Here is a 21,127-nt window from a genome sequence, read left to right as displayed (position 1 = left end):
AAGCAACGGGGTCAAAGCGGGAGGTACACCTTGGAGGGGACCAGTGTACTGGAAGGTCCATCACAGATACAAACACTCACCGCCATGTCTTTGAACTAGTGTAAGGGGAACGCCCCCCACAACGAACAAGGGGGAAACACACAGACTCCACGCAGACAGCACCCCAGGTACAGAATTGTACCCAGGTCCCCAGCGCTGCGAGGCAGCAATGCAAACCCCTGCACCATGCTGCCGCACAGTGTAATAAGATAAGGTGTAATCATGCTGAAGTTCTTCACCGACATCCAAGCTTTATTTTGTTGTAAAGTCTTTAAGAACCGAAAAAAATGGAAATCGAGATATAAAAGAAATGATGTTTTTTTTTTTCGGCTGAGGATAAAGAGTTTTTCGTCCTGTTGAATGTTCTTGGAATTTACCTAACTTCCACTGACTGTGTAACAGCAATAGCTGTAGCAGCTTTTGGGGAATTTTAAAATCGTTTAAAATGGATTACATACACGACTTGAATTCAAAACTACTCACGAGCGGCGCTTTCTTTGCGTAAAAGATGACGGGTCCGCTTGCCCTTGATGCACAGATTGTTAAAGATTGCAAGCAAGAGTTACAATTTATAGAGGATTCTTTAAAAGGTATCTCTTGCTGTGTAACACCTGGCAGTGCCATAATTTGCTGCCCTGTGATTGGCGACCTTCTTTTACCCTTATTTCAATGGAAGATTTTATTGTAATGTTTCGCTGTCAATCCGAGCCTTGCGCCCTCCCCGTCTTTCCAAATATGGCGCGTACAGCTGTCTTCTGGCACAAGCCTGCCAGTGTTTTCGTCGGTGAGCGCTGAGCACGCAGAAGGACAGCGATGTGTATAGCTTTGCAAACATTTCAAGTTGACGATGGAGCCTTTTAAACCGCTTGCGCTGGTTCTTTGGATTTTAATGCTGGAAAGGAGGCGATACGGCAGCGCTGAAGAAGGTTGGTGTTTTTTGTTGTTGTTTATGTCTAGAGTTGACCGGTTGTCCACGGGAACTGTGGGATTCTGTCCAGCTGCAGGTGCACTGAGACAAGAGTTAAAATGGTTGGCTTTTATGGAAATAAAAAAAGTTAGAAACGTTAACACGTGAAATCCCTGTGAGCGCTCGGCGTTTCCAAGTCCCTTCCAAAGAACTGCCTTCATACCAAGTGGGATAAACCGGCCATGTGAATCGAACGCCTTGATGTTTAAAGTTAGTGATTACGGTTGCTGTTAGCTTATAATACGCGTGGTTTACAATGGCAAAAAGTGGTTTAAGGCAAAAGTAACGCGTAGAAGTGCACTAGTAGTAATAGTGAAAGTATTAGATAATTTCAGGATTTAGTAAATGTTATACTACGAGCGGTTGATTTATACCTTCTGGGATGTATAGTATCTTCTGCACTCGTGAGGCATAATTTGTGAAAAATCTTTTTCGAGCGATTTCACAGAGGTTAAAGCACTTTACGCATCCTTATTGTAACAGATTTGTTATCGGATATTTGATGTTAACATGGGATTTAATAAACGTAATCTATAAACGATCACGAATGCACATACAATTGTATTGGTAATTTACAGATTCGTATAATGAACTCGTGTGTGTACTGGCTGGATAATCGAATTTTTAAATTGCCTAATGTTGTAGGAGTGGTTAGAGACTATACTTACAGTACTGAATGTGATGGCCATAAATGTAGCAATGACCGGAATTTAAATTGCAGCCTAGACCTTCAACATGCACTATGAGTATGTACTAATATCATTACAATATATCATAGAATTATATTCCAGTACGTAATCGATATTCTGGTGCAAGCGCTGAGGACGAGTGAACAGAAGTTTGTAGTTCACCGTGAAGTCAGAAACGCCAGTCTGACGAAAACTTCTAAGGATACAGCACCCAATTTCCATTTTCACTTACTGTTGACTGCCTGTATTCGTTATTCAGACATAAGCCTCATAAATACAGAGTCCATGAACTGTTGAAGGTCTAAGGGTGCATAATTATATCGATTTAAATGTACACTGAAGCTGCTATGAAAGTTCAGTAGTTCTTGCGTCGAGGTCTGGCTTCTAAGAAGACTGGTGACTCCAGGTGAGAATCCAGCAAAATACGCAAATAAAGGATGAATGGACTCTTTATTTTAACCCGTTTTCTGCTAATTCGATAATAGCGTTGTGTTTCTGGAGGCTCTAAGCCTATATAGTCTGTCCGATTGATCAGTAGTGAACAGTGATCAGCATCTACAAAGTAAACCGAAACTTAAATAGTCTTGCATCTTTGTAACTTTTCCTTGTGCCCCATTCCCAAGAGAAAGTGTCGCAATACCGAATTAATTTAAACGCCGTGGGCACCGTATAGTGTACACCCCACTGCTCAATATTCACTATGGCTTTAATTCCTGTTTTCCCCGGAGGGTGATTTTGTACGTCGACATATTTAAAACACCCCGGGAAGCACAAGTGTGTATAGTGTTCATATTGGGTTTTCCCGGATGAGAGGGGAGGAATAGAGCTGTTTTGGTAAATAAGAACGCTTATATTCAACGCTGCAACAGTAATCATTTAACTGTTAACCTTGTTGTGAAAGAAACGTTGACGATGAACAGACGACAGAGTACTTTAATAAATAAACCCGTAACTCTTTTCTTCTGGGTATAGAATGTTTTCTCGCTGAACATGGCGTGGACTCGCGGGGATCGGGGACACCACCGCAGCCTAGTCCTCTTTTCGCTGACTTCAATACATTTGGACTTTTAAAGAACAAAATGTCACTTTAAAGCATGACTGTGGAGCTAACGCATTGCACCTACAGTATACAGCTCAAAAGAGTACTTTGTATCAGAAAAAGGACAAGACCACTTTCCTTTTCTAATAGAAACTTTAACAGAAACACTTTTACTGTACATGTTCACGGAATTCTGAAAATGTGCAGTTTGTTCATTCTTTTTCCTTGTATATTTGAAAAAAAGTCTTTGCCAAACCACTAAATTCGTTCTTTCCACTCTTCGTCGCTATCGGTATGTTCCTAAAGTCGCTTCTAATCCGAACAATATTCATATCCAGTACTGAATCATTGGTTTAAAAACACTGTAGTCTTACGCGCAGTGGCCTGATAATCGTGTCTAGATCCGTGTTAATTATGCGCTGTTGTGACACTTTTGTTTTTCAACTACGTGGCTTGCGCACATACATGTAAATGTACGAGACAACCTGTGGTTGGCGCAGGAAACGACAGATGATAGTTCCTGCTTGTCTGTAAAATCTGACATACAGTAGGCGCCTTATCCGACGACTGCATTGTGGTGGTGACTGGCTCGGAACAAATTGCTGTGTCAAATAATAGTTGCATGTTAAGAAAAAAAATATCAACCTTGTCATTCCTCATACGATTTAGAGAAAATACCCTTTTTGTGGTACTGCCTACCTGAACAATGCTGATTTACTCAGGGATGAGTATATTGTGTTTAAATGTAGACATCTTTGATAAATATAGATTGGTAATTTAGTTACAATTTTACAACATTTTTAAAGCCTGCCACTTGATTTTTGTGTCAATGTGCAATCTTGAATGTGTCCCTTCACTTCTTATGTCATTGAAATATCTCACACGACTCTAAAAAGTAGTTAAAGCTGTAGTAGATACATTACTTTAAAATTGAACTTCTTTAAATGCTGTACAGTTGAGCTAGCAGGATGATACAATGTAAAAAGGGTGACTGCAGGTGTAATTTCTAGAGTTTATAATAAAATTTGATTAAAAACAAATTATGTATTAATGTTAATAAATTATATATCAAATGCCATCTTACGTATCTATTTTACCATCAAGATTAAGTGTATTTTGACAGGAAAACATGCATTTATTCATCTCCATATTAAAGTCTGCAAAATTTACTTGTGATGTGAAAATATTAAACTATGCCATATGAAGCATGTTAATTCATTTTGAGAAACAGTACTGCCATTCAATTCATTAATCATTGAAAGATTATATCAGGGATAATAATGACATTCATGCCCTTTATTTCTTATTTGGCTATCGCAGTATCTGAGAGTCAGAAAGTGTTAGCTGTCCTATTTGTATAACAATGATTAAATTAATTTACGTTAACTGACGTAGACTAGTACAATTAAGATCCTATCAAAAGGTATTGAGCATTTAATTAGATTTCTGTACTTAGGAGAAACTGGCTAATACTGGCAGATGGTAAGAGGCTCAATTTTCTTTCTTTTTGCATTCACCAGTGCCTGTTTTGGGAGATCCAAAATCTCTTTTGCTGAATCTACCATCATTTTTATTCTCAATGGGAGTGGAGCTAAGAGCCAATCCAGTCAGTGGTGGTCTGCTGTTGTTCTTCCTGTACGGTGTGTTGCACATTATTTTGCTCTCCTGAGACCAGCATTAAATAGCTGATATCAATCATTGCCCTCCATCCAGAATCACTCAGTTTGAAGACAGGGTTACTGATGCACAGATAACCTTGTGCTGGAGTGCACAGGAGAGCAGAATTCAGTCTTTAGATATTGCTTCCTATACATAAAAAGGAACAGAGCTGTTTCTTGTACTTAGTTGTTAAAGGTAAGGCAGAGATCTGGCTTTGTCATTGTTGATAAAAAGGACATCTCCTGAAATTATTTACAGGCACAGAGAAACAGAAATAGTCATGATAGGGATATAGACGATTTAAGTGTTTCGGAGGTATTTGAGAAAGGCTTTGTCTCAGAACATCTTTGTATTTACTAGCAAGTTGCTTTCATAGCTGAAAAATATGTATGTACTGTAGTATTCACAGCTATATTAAGGGACCAAAAATAAAAGTCATGCTTCATTTAGAATTTGTATTTATTGTACAGAACACAATGTGAAAATAAACTGAAGGATGAATGGTTATTTTCTTTTTCAGTTTACCTTGTTTATAGTTCCCAATTTAAACAACAGATGGCATTGCTAGGAAATTTCCCGTTTGTAATAAAGTGGAAAAAGAATCATTTTGCTCTATTCATGCATGTGCTATGGATTCTGCATATAGATCAAATAGTCTCACCATTATTTTGATTAATTGATCATTCATGTCTGATGCACTCGAGGGAAGTAGATTTTATATAAGCACTAAGTCACTAATTAGTGAGAGAAAGTTGATTGGGCACAGATAATGAGCTGATACAACCTTGAATGTCAAGCCTGGGCAAAATCAAGAAAGAAAAAAACAGAGTGGAACCCATATGCCCTACTTATCAAGGGGCTATGAGTCACGTCACTTTTCTACGATGGATGGGAAGAGTTACAGGTAAGTGAGATGGTATAAAAGTGTCCAGTCACTACAGAACTCCATTTGTTGTAAAGAATTGCTACCTCATTTACTGCCCTTCCTCTCGATTTGGCTAATTTATATTATCATGAAGTCCAGAATCTTTGTTATATCAAATGTTGTGACATTTTATTGAACGGATATGACGCAGATGAATTCATTATGCTGCGTAAAATTTGTCATCAAGAGGGCTGATCAACAGATTGTCTGTGGTGAAAGTCACAGTCTGTGTGAGAACTGTAGTTTGTGCTACTATATGCACTAGTTTGCAGATTGTGTCTTGTGGGTTTCTGTCCCATTCCCCATGTTCAATTGTCTCTGAGCACCTGAAGCAAGTAAGTGTGTCCAAGGTCATACACACAATGTTCATTGGGCCTTCAATTTAGTGAGAAGGGCATTCACAGCATAACTGTCACATTTTCATCTTACAAGACTGTTGTAACCGATGCAGCCTGAGGACATGCATTGTCTTGCTTCAGTCTTGTCACATTAGAGTGAGCCTGCAGGAAAGACGGTCACTGAGGTCCCAGGACTTGATCAGTGTCATATCATACAGTCAGGCTGGTTATCAATCGCTATGAATGGAGTTCTGTAGTTACACTCCTGCCCAGACCTCAGATGAACTAGGACGTCTTTATTGATTAGTTGCACAGTACAGTTAGCATAGCACTCTGCATGTCTGTGCTACATTTTCTGACACCCGTGAGCACGATCCCAACAAAATCTTGCTGCATTGCTAAAGAGGGCTTAGTTGCAGTGCTGGCAGATCCACCTCAGGTGATGCTTGCACCACACCACATCTTTGTGTTTCATTAATGGACACTGGGACCCTGTGTGGTCATTTGTCCTGCAGAAGTCTGTTCAGCCGCTTCCTACAGTATACCTGCTGATACATGGGTTGTTATGACCTGGCATTTCTGATGCAGCAGCTGGCTTTGTGAAAACAGGTCAGGAGGACCAGGCATGAGGCTGTCGGTAACGTTGAGACACAGTGGCTTGTGCCCGTCCTGGATTGTGGACTGTGTCTGTTTGTCACAATGTTGTTGCAAGAGGGGGTTGTGATAAAAATCTAAATAGAGCATAATTTTAATAAAAATCAGGTGCTGATCCCTGCTTGCACACTTTTTCTTTTATTCTCTGGCACATTGTTGATAATGTAGTAACAATCTGTCCAAAATGTATACAAGAAAATAAAAACAATTACACATTATGGGGACAAAAACATATCAAGAGGCCATAGAGTAGCCCTGTGTCCTAAAACAAATAATTTTGCCAAGGACTAAATCTCCCTCTTTAAGGAAAGGATGCCCACAAGTGAATGGGAACCACTCACCCAGTTCCAACAATCAGTAAATCATATATAAATATATTGTACTTAGCCTGGGGTTACACAATATAGGAAATCTATCCTAATTACAATAAGACCACAAGCTGTCTCGTAATAATGCCTCGGAGTCCAGCACCCTTTTCAGTGTTCAGATGACCTGGATCGTTCAGAGTCTGATTGGCAAGAACAGCTCTGGCTCAACACACAGCTGAGGAAGAGGAAGATGAGGGCTGATGATGTGTGATGGAGTGTTCTCTCTTCTGAACTCTCCCCCTTTCTGTTCCTGTGCTTGCAGTACGCCTTGATCCATTCTACAGAGAATACAGAGGCCAGATGAATGACCGCACTGGGAATGGCCTGGTTGCTGTGAAATGCTTATTCCTTAATAGTGATCTTTGTGATTTTCAATGAAGTTATTAAATTGAGTAAATTAATACGAATATACAGTATGTTGATCATCAGTGGAACTGCAAAAACATTGCTAACCTTCCTGAAAGCCCTGGTTCCCCCTTCATAAACAATGATATGAAAATTGTAGGTGTGACTGCTTCAGATAGTGCACAACTGTTTAGATCAGGGGCATTGTTCTGTGGGTAAAAAGAGAGTATTGCTTCCTTTCTGTATTTATTTTCTTGATTTAACCTGTTGAATGTCAAGACTGGTAGAAATCACTTTAACACCTGTGCTCATTCAACTTGCTCAATAATGAGGTGATTTCGTGCTAATGTAACAAAGTAACTCAAGTGTATCATGGTTAGTCATAAACGATCAATTAACACAAATGATGCAAAAAACAACTCAAGAGTATCCAAAATCTTTACACTTTATTTTTCTCAAAACAAATAGTGCATACTCAATTAGAGTGCTGCCTCTATTAATGTTCATTATCCATGTGTTCTTAGATGTATATAGGAATTGCAGGGTACTATTAAACTATTCCTCTCCTATAAATACATATTTTGAACATTGAACTGAATATAGATAAAGGTGCAAAACACCATTTTGTGAACCTCCTCATGAGCTGCATGTAGGGTCTCCTGGAGCATCAGTGTCAAATTCTGACAAGTCTAGTCAAGTTCATACATATGTAAAGAAAAGCAGAGCACAGTAACATAGTAAAAATGTTAGGAAATCTCTTTTCCTCTATATGTATCATGTACTGTATACTGTATAGGGCTCAGGTAAGAAGATATGAGCATTTTAAATTAGAGTGCTATATGTTTGCTTGCATTGCTCCGGTCATTTAACCACAATACCATTATTTTCTTAATTCACCACATTTTTAGCTTTTTTTATAATAAAAAAAGCTCCATTGTCAAGAGTTTGGCTGGGACTCTTGACCGTAACGATAAGTCTTTTGGTTCATATTCCAAGTGGGACACTGCTTTTATCCCCATCGAGCACAGTTATTTCAATTAGAGGGCTCCTTTGATGGTCGTTTTAACTGATAATTCTTCCTTAGATTTACATGGATAAATAAAGGATTATTATCTTGAAGTGAGCTTTCTCTGTGGAGTGCGGAGTTTTTCCCACTCGGTATTTAAATTTAATCACTTCTTGAAGAACAATTAAAAAACGCCCACTGGCACACTAGTCGCTTGGGTTGAGAACTGCTGCTCAAAATGTAGCACATTGATACCCACCCAGCTGATATCCCAGGAAAGAGAAATATATTGTTTCTAGAGAGTTCATGTGTTCCTCTACATTAGAAAAGACATTTTTTTAAACAGAGATGATTAGACTTCAGTTGTAAAAATCATGGCAATATCTGGGGAAGTACTCTCCAGAATCTCTTTCTTTCTGTTCAACACTGACAGGAGAAACACAACAACTTAGCTGCTCAGCCAGTCTGAAAAAGTCTAATTACAAAAAAGCAGATACGTCCCATAAACAATTGTATACGACTTTATGCAAGAAATTCCAATAAATCCCTGCGAATAGCGTTTGACCTTTCAAACCCATTAAAACTCTGCAAGGATCGTGCTATAGTTATTGAACTCCTTTGCCCACCACCAATCTAGCCTTTGCGGAATAATGTAAATGAAGTTTATTCATTGGCCTTCAATGAGTGGCTCGTCCAGTGACCCAGCAAATTACTCAACCTTTTAATATGCTACTGCGCTGATCACAAATTGACAGTTAAATGCTGACCTTCAGCACCACTATCTTCCTTTCAGCAAATATATTTCTCTTTGTTGGACTGATATACAGTAGGCATGTTTTAGAGGAGTGCCTAAAATAAAAAATGTGTGTGTTAAGAATCAAATGTCTTTGTTTTGTATGACTTGCTCTGTGTCCTTTCCCTTTGGTGTGGTTGTTGTGATTTTTATTAGGACACTGCTAATTGTAGCACAGAAGTGAAATAGTGGGCTGTTCTATTATTGCTTATCATAGTCTAGTTTTAATAATAATAATTGCTTACACTTATATAGCGCTTTTCTGGACACTCCACTCAAAGCGCTTTACAGGTAATGGGGACTCCCCTCCACCACCACCAATGTGCAGCATCCACCTAGATGATTTTAAGTTTTGACGTTAGATCAATAAACTAGTCTTTGGTCCTGGAATTTATTTGTGTTTCACCCATAGGGATTTCTTTTTTGTTTGTCCCATCGTTTGTTTTCCTGACTTTGTTTTTATCTTCTCACTTGTAAAATGTATAAACATTAGCGGGTCAGAAATAATAAAAAGACAAATATTCTTAATTCCCATAGCTGGGTTTAACGTTTTTGGTTTTGAAAAACAAAAAAGTCTGCCATGTGATGAACATTTAGATTTTAATTTTAAAACATTGCTGTATTTTTCGTGAGCCCTGTATTTAGAAATCGGAGTATAATATTAAACTTGTCACACCTTAGGAAAATACAGAGTCTTCTTTTTTGCCTTGTAAGGATTTTTAATAAGTTAAAGGTGCTTGATTAACAGTTAAAAAGCAATAACAGTGCGAGATGTGTTTGTATCAGTGTATATTTTGCAGAATTATTTCTTTTCCAGTGGACATTTTATCTCTGAACACTCTAAGATTGTTAAGCACCTAGAGTTCAAGATCCTGAACTTTCTTCAACTCCTCTGCCTTTCAGCAGAGTCGCAGGAACCAGTCAACACATGCTACAGAGCGATTGTGTGCCCTCAGTACCAGCAGTGGCTACTGGATGACTGTAAGATGCAGCTGCACATTGCTGTCCCAGCATTTCCTTAACTTTCCAACCGTATTCAGGCTTGGCTGGAACCACATCCAGGTATTGATGGGCCTGGAGAAACTGGGAGCACTGATGCTAGGATGAGTCTCGTGCTCCCAGTGAATGGGAGGGGGTGGGAGTGAGGGCCTCAGGTTTTAGTGTAGTGTGCACGAGCAGTAAGGAGTCTCTTAGGGTGTGTTGCAGACCTTTCCAAGAGCAAGCGCACAAGAAGTAGAGGATTGGTTTATGGGGCATTTAGGGTCTTTTGGACACAAAAAGGACCTGTATGGTTTTGAAGAAGCGATGGGTTGTACTTGTACCAGAGGGGAAATGTAAGGAAGAGTGTTGACTACACGGCAGTTCTGGTGGGATCAGAAGATGCCAGGGGCATAAAATAAAAAAAAAAACTTAAAATTTAAACTGTCCATTCTTATTTTCTTCTATTCTATTTTATAAGGAAAAAAATGCAAGAACCCCGGGCAATTGCATTAACAGGGAGCTATAGCATTATAGGAGTCTCTTGAACAAGGCTACAGGGCGATGATGGGGACAAACAGTAAACTAATTGTTATGCATTTTCACTAGAAAGATAGTTCAGAAGGGGTGGTGGTGTGGGATTATACAGTATATCAAAATTAACCTGCAAGCTAGAGAACTGAAGCAGAACGGTATCGATACTTTAGAATCTCTACGGCCTTGAAGAAGTATGTAAACCCTTGCACAGTTTTCACATTTTGTTGCTTTAAAAAGCTTGCAGTCATGACACTTTGAAGTAGCAATTGATATGTGTTGTTCAAGCAACCTGCTGCACACATTCAAAGCAAAAAATAATCAATTAGCAATCTTTTTTCTTCCGTTAATGTAAAGTCAAGCCTTTTACTGTAGCAAAGGTACATTAATTTGGCTGCACAAATTTACCTTAAAGAGCCACACAATTAGTTGAGTGGCCTCTGTGTACAATAAAAATGGTTCACATGATTTTAAAATAAATGCATCTGTCTGTGTAAGGTCCTTCAGTCAGGTAGTGAACTTGAAAGAAAGATTTAACCAGCCAAAACAACTAGCTATCAAAATAACTTGGGGATAAAGCTGAAAAAGGGCTTAGATCAAGAGAAGGGTATAAAAACTTTTCAAAGACCATTAATTAAGACCGCCGCCTCCCATAGGGTCTTTTTCGCTCTCCTGGCTCTCCACAGTTTGTCCCTTCCGACATCCGCGACACTAAATAGTTGGATGCAGATATAAAGAAGCATCAGAAGGAAGAGAGCATTCTACGGTCTGTGTGAAAGTTTGACCGTTTCCAAGATTCAAAGATTTAAGATGACTATACCAAGTTATGAGTGTAACTCATATACATTATGAGTTACAGGAAAAATACATGAACACAGTACACGATACATTTAACACAATACAAACCTATTAACAATTAAGAAACATACACATAAGATGAGAAAAACAAGTTAGCAGCTTAAAGTAATCCTTGCAAGTTTGAAAGACAAAGAAGTTGGGTCATCAGTGTGTGAGACAGATATAAAGGATATACCTGCCTGATGGAAAAAATAAAATGAATAGTCATGGGAATAAAGGATAATGTATTTCGACTGCACTTAAATTTAGGTTTTGTAAATCCATGCCCGGATGGAAGGAGCTCAAATTAGCTCTAGAAGGGGTGGTCATGACTGTCGGTGATTATATTGGCCTTCTTCACTATTTGTTTGATGTAGATGTCTAGCAGCTGTAGCTGTTGTGCATCAGTAACTTTGCTGGCTTCCTTCACAGTCTTGCTCAGTCTGTCTTTATCACATGTATTCAGGTTACTAAACCAGGCTACTGCAGTGAATGTTAGAACAGATTCAATAAAAGTTCTGTGGAATAAAGTCATCATTGTACTACACACAATAAAGGAGTGTAGCTTTTTCAGTAAGAACAATGGCAGTTGGCCCTTCTTAAATACTGTAGGCATCCTTATTGTCCTCTAAAGATGAGCTTTTTATAATCAATAACCATCACTTTGGTTTTTGACACATGAAGTTGAAGGAAGGAGGAGTTACGCCATTCAGTCTGCCACAGTCCAATGATCGGTGTCTACATGACTGCGTTACTGACTAATGCATGAGAGGGATTTACTGTAGGTGTTTATCAGTGAGTTTCCATTTGTTACAGTGCTCTTCTACAACACATTCACCACGACATTTTACAAGTCATGAGCACGAAACAAGTACAATGATGCTGCCCATGAGATGTTGGACATGTATATTAGGGCGGGTGAGAGCTCATGATCATCATGAGTTTATTAAAATAAAAGTGGAATAGAAATAACAATAATAATGGCATTTAAGATAAGATTAGACAAGAAAGAGAGACACATTGGATTTTTGAAGATAATACTGTAAATCTCTGGGCATGCAAGGTTGATGCTGAGTCTCCTCTCCAGGCTACAGGAGAGAGCTTTGTTGATTTTATACTGTATGGAGATTCTTTGGTTTTGATTTTAAGACAATGTGGAGAAGCAAGAAAAAAGCAAACGATCTGTGGGTATGGTGCAACAAAGTGCAAAATTCCATGGAAGCTATTCTCGAGCTTTACTATGCAATACTAAGTCCTAATTTAAAGGACTGTGTTAAAATTGGTCATAACACAAATAATATTATGGCCTTAAAGAGAGTGCAAGAAGAGGAATCAGGATGATTCCTGGTTTCAGGGCACGGGCATTTGCACACAAGATAAGGGAGTTAAATCTCTTTGACTAGCATAAGAGATTCATAGGGAATTTATTCAAAAAATGGGAAAAATACATATACAACATTCTAGATTTACTTAGCTATCAAAACTACAAAATGAACGCGATAGCCAAAATGGCCTACAGTACTTTATTTTGTTCTGGACATTTTACCAAGCAAATTTTGAATATTAACCACAGGTTAATAAAGTAAAAGCAAAGGTGATTTTCAAAAGCTGGAAGCATAGCCAAAAAACTGAATTGAGAACTAAAGAACTGTGAATTGATGCCATGCTAATTGTTTACCAAGAACCTAGAATAAAGAATAATTAAAATATAAAACGCTAATTAAACTTGAAATGAACATTTTATTGTGGTGCCATCTGTTTTGATCTAAAGTAGAATGAATTATGTCCCACAGGTGATTTTTTTAACCTAAATGATGTTTTTTGGTTCAAGCACAAGGGAGCAGTCTCCATATCTGTGCTCTTAATCATTTTATCCAACACTGCAATTACAGCACTTACAGTATCTGTGTGCAATTCAGGATTCATAAAGCACGGGAAATGATTTAAGACCAATAAAAAGAAATCATTAGGCTAAAGCGAAAGTTTTTATTTGATGACTGTTTTTTTTCTTTTTTGTAAAGAAGGTAATTCATTAAGGAAATGGCTCATTTAGTACATAGCAATAAATTTTTGTGATACTAATGTCTGCAGTTTTTACACACTTGCATGGCTTCTCTGTCTGCATACTTGAATGATGTTTAGGCAATCATTAAAAGATAAGAAAGGATTCTTTTCCTTTCATAAAAAAATACTTCTTGATGTCCTGCAATCTCCAACATTCCCAGTGTTGTATAGTGTTGTATGTTATGATGAAAGTGAAGTTTGATAAGGTATCTGTGTATTAATGATGAATAACTAATGTCACTTTTGTTTAAATATTTCTATAACATTTAAATTATTCTATGCAGGAGCTATTGAATTCAGATTCTTAGGTCTCCATTTCTCTCATCCAGTGCAGTGTAGGGGTTGGTGTGGCGCAAGTTCTGTTGTAACGGTAAATTGCGTGAGTTTAGTTTGGCTGTTTGAAATCAGTAGAATAACAAGGAGTCTGCACACAGATTAATAGCACACAGGAGGAATCTATTGATACATAAAAGGTGTACATAAAAGCATTCAAAGGAAATAAGTTAAAAAAATATACAGTAAGTGAGATCGGTAATGTGGAATATTGAACTATACTTATCCACAATTGTGCATTTGCAACTCCTGTGCAGGAGGATAAGGAAACAGCTGATGGGGTCAGCCTTGTCCGGTCCATGCTCTGCATCCACTCCTGGTGCAGCTCGAAGTATTAGGGAGAGAGAGAGAGAAATCCTGCTGTCCTGCTGTGGGAGCTGGCCAATGAGATTTGTAGGCTCAGCATCACAATGGCGAAATACAGAAAGTGCAGTAACTGGAATGTCTGGAATATCAATTGCTGCAGCAGATTGAGGTCTCCAGGTGTATTGGTCCCCATGCCATCAGATCAAGGTCATGTATGTTCTATCCTCATATGTTTGAAAGCTGGGTCCTAACAGGTTCTTCCCAATAAAAGGCATCATGCAGTGGCATTTTCAATGCCCACCACATCAAACAAGACATTGGCTAATGATGATGGGGACAGAATAGTGATGTCATTCCAGTAGTTATGATCTGGCATGGAAGCTGTTATAACAAGAGGGTTGTTGAGCACTGAGTTTGAAGCAGAGGTCAATTTCATCTCGCCTCTTTTGGGTGTAAGGTTTGATTTGCCATCAAGAATGAAATAACCAATCAAATTCATTCACAAACTCACCATTAGAATCAATGAGTTACCTGTTGTCGCAAAGTAGCAGTGAACCATTACTGTATATGTTATTCATGTATAATCCTACGCTAGATTCAAATAACAGAACTGTGGAAGTTTTCTATGTTGAGCTTCAAATTTTTTTTCAGTAACACAGGACAGACATAATCTGCTTGAAACTAATGGCAGTTAACGGATTTGGAAATCTCAACTCTGGTGGCATTTTTCTACATACCAAATCCCCAGAGCATAGGTTTAGATTTATATAGCTTATTATATTAATTGTATTATAGTATTATGAGAAATAGGCACAAATCAACAACATCTTTATTCCAAACAGGTTTTACTTTATCTTTGCCCAGAATGATAAAATATCATTGAAACAATGAGAAGAGTTCTTGTCTTCTGGACTCATCACACTTGATCAGTTTTATGATGTTGATTTGAACTGACTTTCCCACATTGCTTGCAGAAAAAAGTTATATCCATAAATAATCGGCAATGAAGTACTGAAAAATCCAAACAAAAGTATTTGATATTTTTGAGTATTTTTCAAAAATGCATTATTCAGAAGATATCAAGTATCAGCCAAGAACACAAGAAAAGTGTTGAAGACCCAAATATCAAGACAGATATCACCAACATCTGAAAGTAGGTGCATGGATTTTAGAAAAGGAAACAGTAGAACTGGTTTCATTAAAAATGACTGAAGCACCAATGAACTTATTGATGTGTACGAGACATTCTATACTTGCCAGAGAGACCCATACTCCAAGCAACAGATGGTGACCCACCAAAAGACAAAAGCAGAGGATCACAGCTAAATGTACAGATATTGGATAGACCAGTTCATGGAAATTCAACAGCATGCAGTTAATCCTTGATGTGTTGGTATCATTTCTGCTTATGGCCTGAGTACCCAAGAACCAGCCCTTTAGAGACTTATGGAATGGGGAGACCTGATCAAGAAAAGAAAAGGGAGTGAACAGTGTGGGAACAAGCATTTTGAACATCTTTTTATTCAAAACCCCCTGTCAACAACAGTAGATTCAGTGTTATTCCACAGAACCTTTCTAAAGATGGTGTGGAAATATCAACAGCTACTGGAAGGATATGATGAAATCCATCACACTTTCATTACAATAAATCACACAAATGAAGAACATCAAAGTAGCAGGAATCCCTGAATAATGTTTTAAGCATGGTGGACAAGTCTACATCTCCACACTACCATTGTTCAGATTAGTGAAGAGAATTCTCAAGAATCATTTCATTCCTTTTGCTGATGAATTTCTCCCAGAATCCCATTGTGGGTTCAGATATCAGGAGGCATAGCTGACATGTGTATAGGCTGTCAATTACAGGAAAAATGTCAGGAGTAACAGCATCCTCTCTACTTGGTAAAGATGTTTAACATTGTGTGGGCACCTGGGTATACCCTCCTGAAGTATTTACAGTATGTCAGCATCCATCACATGCCTCATGATGATATGAATGCTGTAGTGCTGCATAATGGATATGTTGTGTAACCCATGAAAACTGAATAGGAGCCAAAGAAGTCATCACTCTCGCTCTATTTTCATTATTGTTGAGTGCCATGCTCCTTTTTGGCAACAGACAATCTCCGTGCTAGAGTGCAGCTGATTTAGCGGATGAACTGTAATTATTTAACCTCCAAACACTCCAGTTCAAAACTGAACCCACTCTTACTTCAGCTATCAGATTCCAGTAAGTTGATGATTCTGAAGTATGTACTTTGACAGAATTGGATTTTCAGACATTGGTCACCTTATTTACTGTGGTAAATAAATACATGGCACTTAGATATAACATTCAGAAGATGAAAAGTTCTAAATGCACAAGGCCTTAATGCTGTTGATACAGATTCAAGACGAGTGTGTGAAGAATGTTCAGCACTTCCCATATTTCCCACACAAAACCAATAGCTTTTTAGCTACAACCGCTAATGCTCAAATGTACTACGGGACTCATCTTGCATTTACATTTATTCATTTGGCACAGAGCCGGAGTAGTCCTGTCATGAGATCTGCGATATCCAATGTGTTGAGGTTAGTAGGTGGTCAGGAATGGGAAGATTTTCCAGATGTTGCACGAGAAGGATTTGCTGCTTCTGTTTATAGCTGAGAAGTGTGTGAATATGAAGTTGTCATTCAAGAGGTTCCTGGCAGTACTGGAGTTCAGTTTATCTGTGTTCAGTGTTAAATAGTTCTCAGTTAACTAAAGGCTGGGCCAGGATGTGGATTTCTTTGAGAGACTAGCAGACATCTCTTTCTAGATGCCATACAACCATCTCCAGCTCAGAGATGCAGCAGGAGACCTCTGTATGTCAGAGGCTGGAAACAAAAGATTCAGTTAACCTCAATGTAGCAATGATATGATGTGTCATGTGAAGAGATGATGTATACCAAGCTAGCTGGTATATATAGAGAAAGAAGGTCTAGCTTAAAGCCCTGTGGGTTTGCTGCAGAAACCACATTTCTCCATAAGCACTTGGTAGGACACTTCAGAGAGGTAAAAGGTGCACAAGCCTTGACTCAGTGCCAGTGATGCCAATACAGTATACATAGGCTGAGATTAGGTTACAAAATATGAGGCTGCTGGCATTTCTCAATTATACATTTTTTATGATAAAGATCAAAATGTGTTTATCACTGTAGGCAGAATAGTTTAACTGTCCTAATTATGGTCTGCATTTAAAGGGTTAAACTTGTGAACAACACTGAACTTTGGCTTTTCTCACCGTTAAAAAAATCCTCTTTTTTTCCCCACCCATTTATTGGTGTGAAAGTTTGGCCAAATATTGTTCTAAACAGTATCTTATGGTGGCATTATTCTCGAAATGCTAAGGTTCTAATTTGAGCGTTCTTCTGGAATTTCCATATGACAGGCCAGAATATAGCAGTGCATGAAAGAAATACAATGCTTAAATTTAACATAATTAATAAAAATATTTGAACTAAAGTTTACTATGATTGTGGTAAGTTTTCAATATAAAACAGGACACTGTCATAGTGGAAATACCAGCTTTCTGTTACACTGGACCTATAGGTGGAAAGAAAAAAGGGCATGGTGAAGTCCAATTAGCTGTGACGATGACAGAATTAATAATAAACTATAATAATAAACTATTTTATAAAGCACCTTTTAAAAGGTGGCTTCTCAAGCAGTAGTGGGAAGCAGAAGGAGAACGGCAGGTAGCTGAGATGCGCAGGGGAAGCAGAAGGAGAATGGCAGGCACCTGATATGCGCAGGGGAAGCAGAAGGAGAATGGCAGGGACCTGTGATGCGCAGAGGAAGCAGAAGGAGAATGGCAGGGACCTGTGATGCGCAGGGGAAGCAGAAGGGGAACGGCAGGGACCTGAGATGCGCAGGGGAAGCAGTCAGATCTGGGCTGGAGACAGGAGGGGATGATAGATAGTTAGCAAGTGGTAGTGGTGCAAACAGGAACTGGAAGGCTGTGAATGGGGAAAACCTGAAACAAAGAACAAACATACAGTAGACTCTTGTTAGTCAACTCAATCTCAGAGCCCTGAGGAATGGTTCCTTAGGGTTTAAATAGTGTGCGAGGTTCATAACGAGGTTGATAAGCCCAGCCTGATCTCGTTAAAGATGGCCCTGATGAGTTCCTTGCACGTGTGGAAAGCGCCATGGTGACTGAGGGTGCTGATGCAGGAGCACTGGAGCTCGTCAGGACATCACATCATAATGAAAGTCTATCATTTCTGACATTGACTGTGACCTCCCTGGGCATTAACATAATGTGGAAACAATATTGCATAGTCTTGATCAGGCTCTGGACAGACTTCTGTGAAACGCTGAGCCCCTCTTCCTGTACATCCAACTGGAGAATCTGTCCAGCATATTAATATGATACACGAGTTGAAAATGTATACAATTTTTGCAGGGACTGTATATTTTCAGGAATACTGTTTTAGTAATCTGTTGTTTGATGGTACTCTGGGAGAAGTACCTTGTACAAGGGTACAACACTAGTGGTCTCAACCTGCATTTGAATCCAGGACCTTCCAGTTAAAAATCCAGAATCCACACTACTGTTCCAAACTGCTGCCCCTTCTACAGAAGAGCTGACTAAATCTAGGTTGTAGAACCTTAGCACCTGTTTACCAAAATGTGTGACATTTCTCCATTTAAGGTGTATTTTCCCCTTTAACATGTCTTAAAACTGAAAAGTTTGCCATTTCATTCCAAACATAGATGACGGTAATCCTTGATCTGTAACTTTTTTTATGAAGTTCAGAATAGTCTTTGCAAAAATGTCAAAGATTCAGAATTCATATTGAGGCTATAAGTACAGCACAATCAAATCATCCTTAAGAATACTTTTTCCTGTTGTATCTCTGATTGCAATCACAATATTAAGGCAGAGTCCGTTGAATATGTTACTTAATCATAAGACGTTGCAGCCTCAGATGAGAATTTACATAAGCCCTTCTGAAGTGCCTGAAAGAAAAAAAAAGATTCAGATCAAAAAGATACAAAGCATTTAGAGATTAAATAAGTTAGTTACCAGATTAAAAAAACCCAGCTGTTACAACCTACTGTTGGAGATATTTATTAGTGTCACTATCTGTAGTTGTTTGGCAAATTAATGGCCTCAACCAAGTTATTCTCCTTATCAATGTTTTAAAAATGTCATCACATGAAATACATTTTCACTCTAAATTGCTCTCTGGTGTGAATCAGAGATGATAGATTCTTCTTAAGCCTAAATAACATCTGCTGTGTCACAGGTGTAGCCCTGAAGGTCATTAGGAAGCAAATCAAAACACCCGACATATTAGTAAGAGCCAAGGGAAGGAAACTGAAGTTATAAATTTAGAATGTTGTGCTGTTATACATCAGGAATGGGAGAAGAAAATGAATAACCTTTCCTTTGTTTGGCATGTTTAAGTGGTGAGATTTATATAGGTTATATGGTACAAGTTGTATCTTATTTTCTTTCAGTGTTTCACACTTCCATTTAGGGAATGATACATTTTAGAAAGAGAAAGATTTTGAATCACTGGTCAATAGCAATATACAGTATGGCTTGAGATTTTGTTTTATTCTCAAGGCTGTGACAGGTGGCCAACCAAGAGCAAGCACAGGGTGGCTGAAGACATGTTAACAGCACCTCAGTCCAGGACTTCTGAAGCTGATCTGTGAATGAGGCAGAAAGGAAGGCTTCAGGACCTCAACCAGAAAAGATGGAACAGTTTCTTTTCTTTTGCTGTTATCTGTAGCAGTGGTTCCCAACCCTGGTCCTGGAGGAACAATGAGTCTTCTAGTTTTCTTTCCAGCTGAGCTCTACTTCCCCAGTGGTTATGTGACTAAGTGATTACTTTAATTGACCTGCTTCCTTGTTTAGACTCTAATTTAACTTTTATTCAGTCAGTCCCATGTGCCAGAAATAACTTGGTTCCAGGATACAGGTTTAAATGACTTCAGCATACTGACCTTAATACAGTCTCTTCAACTTGCTGTAACGGGAGCCAGTCCAGGGTCCCGCGAAGTATAGTTCAGGACACTATGCAGATGGTATAATCTGGAAGTGAGTGGAGACGGACATCAGGGGAGGAGACGAAGAGGATCGGGATGGGTTGACAGACGGGGGTGTGTGGCTACGGTGGTCCAGTGCTTGGGGGGCATGGCGATGGCAAATTAGTTCAGGCAGTCCAAAAGGGGGAATCCGGGGCGCAGTCCGAAGTCCAAAACCGAGGGGTCCAACCAAGACGAAACAAACACAGTTAAAATCCGGAACGGGATCCGGGACAGGGACAGGGAACCAGGAAGATAAAAACAGGATAAGGAGGCCAGGCACTCCAAGCCCCGTTCTCAGATGGTCAGGATGCCAGGATAAAGCCTATGCCATCGGGGTCTCTCCTGAACCCGCTGGTAGGCGGACTTCCGGGTGTCCATCTCCCAGTGCTGAGCCTGGAATAGCGAGAGCACCAAGCTTAAATAGTGGGACAAAAAAAGAGGCAGGTGAACATAATCAACTAAAACATGAAAGGGCCGGAGTGCCCTTTAAGAGGAGGGTTGCCGATCGTGACGCTTGCTTGCAGTAATTTCTGACCAAACAGCACTTATTCAGTCAGCAGCTTATGATAGACAGACACCGTTTTGAATGATACTGTATCAAACACTGCCACATTACATGATTTTTCATTCTGTGTACTCCCACAATGGGACATCCAGGCAACACAATTAAATGAGGGCCATTCTGAAACTCAGAAATCGGTACACAGTTGATACCAATTACAAATCATATTTGACCTTGAGTCAAAGAGCTGAATGCAAATATACAATAATGCCCCAAATAGAAAATTGAAATCAATTAACTAAAGATTAAAAACGTGGCTGGAAAAAAAAATCAAGATGAGACTGTTCCTCTGTTACAGTGTCCATGGATAGGATCTCTTTTTCTGTTTTGATGATGTGTGCAGTGGAGGGTTTTGTCTATAAAGGAAACACCATTGGGCAGGAGTTCTCGTCTACTGATAAAGGCAGAAAATGAGAGCTAATTAAATCTGAAAAGACTGTTTTTATTTTAACCTTAACGGCATGCCTCATTTGTGAGGTCCTCCCAGAGCTAAGAAGACAAAAGGAAAGGACTGTTACAGTATCTCATAATGAACAGCTGTTTATAGTGTGAAGAGTCTCTTGTGTTGTGCTATAATGATTTAATAGTTGTCTGCTTAAGAGGTGGTTAGAAGTGAGAGGAGAGCAT

At 38.9% G+C, this 21,127-nt stretch overlaps 1 protein-coding gene across 1 annotated transcript in view; it reads left to right on the top strand.

Moving 5' to 3' along the window:
• The first annotated feature begins 811 nt into the window (after window positions 1–811).
• LOC102689868 (ephrin type-A receptor 7) overlaps window positions 812–21,127 on the top strand; it is a 258,096-nt gene continuing 237,780 nt past the window's right edge. Inside the window, exon 1 of the mRNA XM_015348878.2 lies at window positions 812–965. Within this exon, the coding sequence (XP_015204364.2) occupies window positions 887–965 (79 nt within the window). The 5' untranslated portion in view covers window positions 812–886. The remainder of the gene's footprint in view (window positions 966–21,127) is intronic.

The sequence above is a fragment of the Lepisosteus oculatus genome, chromosome 11, assembly GCF_040954835.1.
Source record: "Lepisosteus oculatus isolate fLepOcu1 chromosome 11, fLepOcu1.hap2, whole genome shotgun sequence".
In the NCBI taxonomy this organism is placed as follows: Eukaryota; Metazoa; Chordata; class Actinopteri; order Semionotiformes; family Lepisosteidae; genus Lepisosteus; species Lepisosteus oculatus.
The sequence above is the reverse complement of the archived record's forward strand: the minus strand, read 5'-3'. Positions and strand labels throughout refer to the sequence as shown.